Below are 6,712 nucleotides of genomic sequence, written 5' to 3'. Positions count from 1 at the left end.
ACTGTGGCAGGATGTAAGTTATCTAGGGTGAGACCTCGTCTTTCCACAGGTTGTAGGAAATGACACAGACACCTTGAGTACTCCTAGTATAATGAAGAGTCTTCATTTGTAACAACAGAGTAAGAACAGTGGCAACCCCATGACATAATCTGGAATCAGGGCATGTAAGAAGAGTCCCATTGCTGGTACATTACACTCCTACTATGAGATATTGTAGGGATACTTCTCCCTCTAGGAAAAACCCAATAGCTTCCCAAAATCTAGAAAACAGAACACAAAGAGTTAATTCTGTGTAAAGATTTTTTATGACTTTCTTTTCTTTCTTTCCCTTCCTCCCCCCCCCCCACCTCCTTCTTTCTCTGCTTAAGATTCTCCTTAAATAGCCACATCTCTTTTAGAATGGTAAATGGGTTTGCTTTACAACATGCTGATGAGACTCAACTTTTCAAGAATAAAGAGAGTGTGCAAAACTGGACCACTGCCTGTCTCAGCTGTCACAGTGAAGCAGGCAAAGGTGTACCACTCTCCAAATCCACTGCAGTCAGAATCACTGAATGTGAAAGGTGGCTTTTTACAGGCACCAGGTCCCCTCCTCCAGGGAAGGAAGGCTTGTGCAAGCATCCAGGTCATTGGCCATCATGGACTGTGTTACTTTGGAAGTCTAAGGGCATCAATCTGTGGTCTGAAGCAACTGTGCATTATGTAGCATATACTGAACTATTAGCTTAGATAGTTTCAAACACTCTTTCTTATTGACACAGTTATGAAGAGAAAGCTGATGCTTCCCCTCTCTCTGTAGTGCTGTGGATAGAACCCAGGGCCATCTGCATGTTACACAAGTGCTTTAACACTGCTGCTCCCAGGCCCCAGATGATTTGTCTTCAAATATATAAAAATAAATGTGGGGTGGAGGGAGGGTATGATGTATTATTCATTCATGGCATGAGCAGAGGAAGTAAAATGAAAATTTGGATTAGGGCTATATGGGAACATAGGATCAGAGGGAGAAATCTTTTGTTTTTCTTTTTGTATCAGCCCCCACCTCACAACTATAGCTGACACTAGTGGGATTTTTAAAATAGCATGTAGTATTGCCATTAGCTTCCCCTCCTGATGCATAGCAGGGAGAGGTAGGGACACAATTCACTGTCTAATTCAGGGAGTATATATTGCACACTTTGCTAGACTCAAAGACAGGAGGTAAACAAAATGGGAGATAAGAAAGAAGCATGTTTAGTAAATTATTTGGCTGCCCTTAAAGACCACACAGTTTTTAGTGTTTCAAGACAGCTTTTCCAATTACACGCATTAAAAAAAAAAAATCGTACTCTATTTTGAAGATGGCTACTGTAATATAATTCAGTGGTTCTGTTTCTACAAACTAGTCGTTCGCTGGTCTCTAACAAGATCTTTGCAGGCTGCAGAGAGACTTTCCAGTAAATGTAAACATTTAACTTAAAAAGCTAATGCATCAAGCACTTTGACAAAAACTAGAGTCAATGAAGGAGCACTTTTCAGGCACCACATACAACGCTGAGAATTTTTACAGGTCAATGGTTTTCTGCACTCCTCTTTGTAATTTCCTTTTCCTGCCTTATAAGCCCCTGTGTGCTTTGTGGGTTCACAAGGTGAGATCCACAAACGAGAACGGGTATTCAGTACACGGAATGGGGCCTGGGCCTGGAGATGAACTCAAAAAGCAGATGGAGTGACATACTTCGGGGACTGGTGGAGACAAAGGAGTCTTCGATGCATATTTAGGTTCCTGTTTCTGATTCTGCCACAACACAGTTGTGTTGACAAATGTCCTTGCCATCTCCCTAGTACAGGCAGTTTATGCTTAGAACCAGAAACAGCAAAAATAGGACTTGGGGGGTAGCAAGCATCAGTCAACAGGAAGAAAGTGTGCCCCCAAGGGAAGAAGGTTCTCCTGGAGCAAACTGTGTACCTGGTGGAAGATGAAGCACAGAGAAATGAAAGAACGAAAGCCAGCATCTTCCTAGGCAAAGGAGTTCTAGTGCTGGAGGTGGGTTGCTGGCAGGGTGGAGGTGGGGGTGGGGTGGGGGTGGGTTTGCTCCTCCCAGCCCCAAAGCTGGGGAACAGCAGGGAACAGGGAATGGTGTTGGCGAGGCTGTTATGCCAGGACAAGGTGTTGGGTATGAGGGTGGGTGGGGGCCTGAGGGGTGGCTTGGAGCCCTGGCGGCGGCTGCCTGACGTCACCGGCCTCTCTGGCAATAGGCTAAGAGCTGAGCTCCTTGTAGCAGCGAAGGCAGCGGCGGCGGCGGGGACGGCGGCGGCAGCAGCAGCAGCAGGAGCGTGTCTCTGTCTCTGGTCCCTGCGCTCCGCGCCTTCTGCAGCTATCACTGCGGCCAAGGCGGGGGCTCCTTCTCTGCAGCCAATTGGCCTTTCCAGGTAAGAGACAATGGTCCGACTGAAGGCTTTCAAGACCAGGGGGCCCAGCGGCAGGATGTGGGCGGGTAAGACCACTCCCGCGGCCTGCGCAGGCACCTCTGGTCTGAGCTTTGGCCCCCGCCCCTGCCCCGGCAGAGGCTAGCGCTTTGCCTTGCTGCTCCGCAGTGCAACAGTTTGCACCTGCCTTTTGGGAGAGGCAAGGGAGCTGTGCTGCCTGCTGCGGGTCCTCCTGACTTTGTCGTCTGCCACAGCCTCTGGGCCCTGGGGTCAGGACCCGGGAAAGGCAGGAGACAAGGTCGGTTCCCCAAACTTTGCAGGCGGGAACCCTTCCCCTTCTAGTTCTTGCTCTGGGAGAAAGAAAAAGGATACAGGATGCTGTCAAGTGGGAGGCTTGGAGGCTCGGGGAGATGGGGAGGAGGGGGGCGTTTGCGAGGATGTGCCTCCGCTGAGACAGGGTGCTTCAGCTGTTTTTGATGGGGAGGAAGCGGGAGGAAGGTAGCAGGGAAGAAAGCTGGAGAAAGGTCGAGCATGATCCCGTGTGCCAGATCCAGCCTGTCAGCTGAGGCCAGGGACAGAGGCAGTGGGTTGTATCCCCTGGGACTGGCACCTTGGGGATCTGAAGGTCCAAGCTGGAAGTGTCTGGAGAGGGAGGGATGGGGAAGGACGACTGCATACAGGGAGCCTGCTTGGAGCGAATGCTGGCGAGAGTGGATCCTGGGAAGAGGTCCACCGAGCTCAGAGAGGAGGGCAGTTGGCTTTCTGGGAAGTAGATAGAGACAGCCAGCCTTGGTGGCCGCTGTTGGTAACAATTAGAAAGTTGTGCAGGGGGCAGGGCCGCTGCCTTCTCTGCTGAGTAACCAGTGTCTCCGCTGTGCGGTGCGGTGTGGACGCCAGACCCCATCTGAGCCAGCGGAGCAGTGGCAGCTGTTCTCCTGCGCTGCCAGGAGCGGTAGGATTGGGTCGGTGGGTTGTGGAGATGAGAGCGCCCATTTGAAGGCCGCTTGGCAGTGGTGGCAGATCCCTCTCATTCACTGCACTTGCCTTGGCCGTGGCCGGGACCCTAACTAATCCTATTCTCTTTGCAGCACGGTGTCGGGGAAAGGAAACTGGGCACTTGGAGACAAGATCAAGCAGGAACGGAAACAGTCTCCCTGGGGCCACTAGCTCTGGCTAGCTTGCTTACTGGCATTTGTTCCCTCAGTCTTTGGCTGGAGCACTCACTCCCTCCAGCGCCAGGGAGCAGTTGGGGTGGCGTGGGCTCTTGTCCTCGTCTTGGCTGGTGGGAACTGTGTGTCCAACAGAGGAAGCCCGGTGGGCCTGACCCCTCGTAGCCCAGCGCCGATGAGTGCCAGGGCGCCTAAAGAGCTGAGGCTGGCACTGCCACCTTGTCTCCTCAACCGGACCTTTGCTTCCCATAATGCCAGTGGAGGCAGCAACGCAGGTGTCCGCAGCTCGGGCGCAGGTGGTGGCACCTGCATCACGCAGGTGGGACAGCAGCTCTTCCAGTCTTTCTCGTCCACGCTGGTGCTGATTGTCCTGGTCACTCTCATCTTCTGCCTCATCGTGCTGTCACTCTCCACTTTCCACATCCACAAGCGTAGGATGAAGAAGCGGAAGATGCAGAGGGCTCAGGAGGAATATGAGAGAGATCATTGTAGCGGCAGCCACGGTGGTGGTGGGCTGCCCCGGGCAGGTGTTCAAGTCCCAACCCATGGAAAGGAAACCCGACTGGAGAGACAGCCCCGGGACTCCGCCTTCAGCACCCCCTCCAATGCCACTTCTCCCTCCTCTTCATCCCCTGGTCTCCTGTGCCAGGGTCCCTGTGCTCCTCCACCTCCACCGCCAGCCTCCAGTCCACACGGAGCACATGCAGCTTCCTCCTGCTTGGACACAGCTGGCGAGGGCCTTTTGCAAACTGTGGTACTGTCCTGATTGTGTAGCCCTCTCCTGACCCCTTCCTCATTTCCAGCATCTTTACCATCCTCGCTTTTGTTCCTCCTTTCTTCCTTTTCCGTTCTCCTCTGGCCCCTCTTTCCTCTGCCCTCCTTCCTTACCTGCTCACCCTTTTACTGTTTCTCCTCCGCCGAGGCACTGTGCGGTATTTGTAAATATTGGGCGAGGAAAGTCTCAGAGGAAGAAATAACGCCGATAATACTTTATTGATATTTATAGTAATTATTATACTATTAATAACACAGTCCAAGCGCATGACAAATCACATAATTTCTCATTGTCAATGATGGCTGCATCTTCCCTCTGCACCCGTGCCCCCTCTCAGTAAGGAGAAACCGCACAAGCTACCAAATATATAAAAGACAATGCCACAGGAGCAAAGGGAGGGGAGGGGGCCGGTGATGTATATAGCTGTCAAGTGAAGGTTTAGTAGGCTTTCTGCCCCTCCCCCCATGGGCTTTCACTTTTCCTTTAGCTTCTCTCCCCTTCCCTTTCCTCACCTTCAGCCGGGCTCAGGCTTTAGTATATTATAAAGGAAACATCACATTAAGCACTAGAGACCACATAGAATGTCCCAGAAAAACGTTTAGGACAGGTAACCCCTCTCTAGTCAGTCATCTCTTCACTTTTGGTCCCCCTGGGCAGAGTTTTCGAGTTTACTTTTAGAAATATCTCTCGCTGGCCGAGCACAAAACAAAACAAAACAAAAACCATACTATCTGCTTTTGCCCCTCACCTCCATCAGTCGGGTACCATTTGCACTCTTAGACTGGTGGCCTGGCCTTTTTTGTTTTTTTTCTTGAGCCTCAGAGACATCAGGAGCTGTCCAGCCATGTCTGGTGCTGAATATGTCTCACCTTCATGGTTACTTCCTCTGGTTGTGCAGGTCAAAGAAGGAACTGGTTTGGAAAGTGATTGTCTTGGTTTTGATCGGTTACTTTCTTCTTTTTCTACAATTGGATTAGTGTGTACTATTGTTTTGCTTATTATTAAACAATAAGTTACCTTTATCTAAAAAAAAAGTATTAGTTAATGTGCAGTTCTGAAAATGCAGTATCTAACCAACCAGTATGTTTCTGTTTTATTTTTAGAACAAGTGCACCTTTGTTATATACTTATTATACTGGTACCAAAATACAGAAGCAAACCATAGTTCTGTGACATGTCCTCCAAACTGTATATTCTTGTTCTGACTTTCCAGCTGTTGATATAAGGGTTGCCACTGGCTGAGGAAGTCAGTGATGCAGGCCTGGCTTCTGTTTCCGGAAGTGTTCTTTTGTATTTTACTCTGTAGTAGACTATTATAAAAAGATGACACCCACGTTTCCCTTTTTCTTTTGTGAATAACAGAAACAGCTACAACAGAAAACAAATAATGGATGTGCAAGAATGCCATCTATTAAACACATGGTTAATATTTCAACAGTGCCTGTAGTTCTCTGCATGCAGTTACCACCTGGAGGCAGTGGTGTGTGTGCTTGTTTGTACTGTATGTGTTTGGGGGAAAGACTGGTGGAGATGTTGGGCAATTTGGATGACAGGACATACAAATTTCCAAGTTAAATCGGTAAATGCTTACAGGATAAACATGTTTGCAGCTTGTTTAGTTACAACTCTGTGCCTGCATCTGCTATACAGCAATGGAGGCTCTTTATTCTTTCTAAGTCTGGCCTAATTAGTTTCCCTGAACATGTAGAAAATATTGAGGGAAAAAAAGAAAGTGAGAGAGAATATAAATCTTTCATCCTCTCTTCGAATGTTAGATAAACCCATCTATGTTAGACTGTGATGCTGGCGTAGAGCAGTGGGACCCCCATGTATATCCCTCTCCCCAGCCACTAGCTGCCCTCAATTCTTTCTTGTTTCAAGCTGTATGTGCTTGTTATCCTGAGAAACTATTGTCTCTAATGTTTTTGGTTATTATAAAGTTCCCCAAGCTCAGTCTGCATCTTTATGAAATAAGTTAATCAGGTTGATTTTAGTCACTCATCAGCTGTCACCTGAGTTCTTTTCTGAAGCACAGGCCATCATGTAAGCATACCACATTGTGTCATTAGGAAGGCCAGGCATAATCTTTGGATATAATATATTAAACAATGAACCAGATTCTCTCCAGTGCCTTAGTCACTTTCTAGTAACAGGTCAGAGCGCATTCACTCCCTCAGGCTACCAAGGAACTGGTCGGTGTATCTGAGCTCTACACTGTACAGCAGAATGACTAAGGCACCGTGAAGGAGGTTGTCTATTAATCCCTTTAACTTACCCTCATCCAATTGTAGCTCTTAACACTGTCTTACAGAACGGCTTTTGAATGTGAAGTCTGAATAGAACCAGGGACCCAGAAAGA

At 48.7% G+C, this 6,712-nt stretch overlaps 1 protein-coding gene across 1 annotated transcript; it reads left to right on the top strand.

Moving 5' to 3' along the window:
• Nucleotides 1-2,253: 2,253 nt before the first annotated feature.
• Nucleotides 2,254-5,075, top strand: CUNH11orf87 (chromosome unknown C11orf87 homolog). The gene is made up of 2 exons (XM_051197467.1): nt 2,254-2,412; nt 3,498-5,075. The coding sequence occupies exon 2, from the start codon at nt 3,754-3,756 to the stop codon at nt 4,342-4,344; it is 591 nt and encodes a 196-aa protein (XP_051053424.1). The 5' UTR covers nt 2,254-2,412; nt 3,498-3,753; the 3' UTR covers nt 4,345-5,075.
• The last annotated feature ends 1,637 nt before the right edge of the window (nt 5,076-6,712 follow it).

The sequence above is a fragment of the Phodopus roborovskii genome, unplaced genomic scaffold (assembly GCF_943737965.1).
Source record: "Phodopus roborovskii unplaced genomic scaffold, PHOROB, whole genome shotgun sequence".
NCBI classification, from domain to species: domain Eukaryota; kingdom Metazoa; phylum Chordata; class Mammalia; order Rodentia; family Cricetidae; genus Phodopus; species Phodopus roborovskii.
This window is presented reverse-complemented; position numbering and strand designations above follow the sequence as displayed.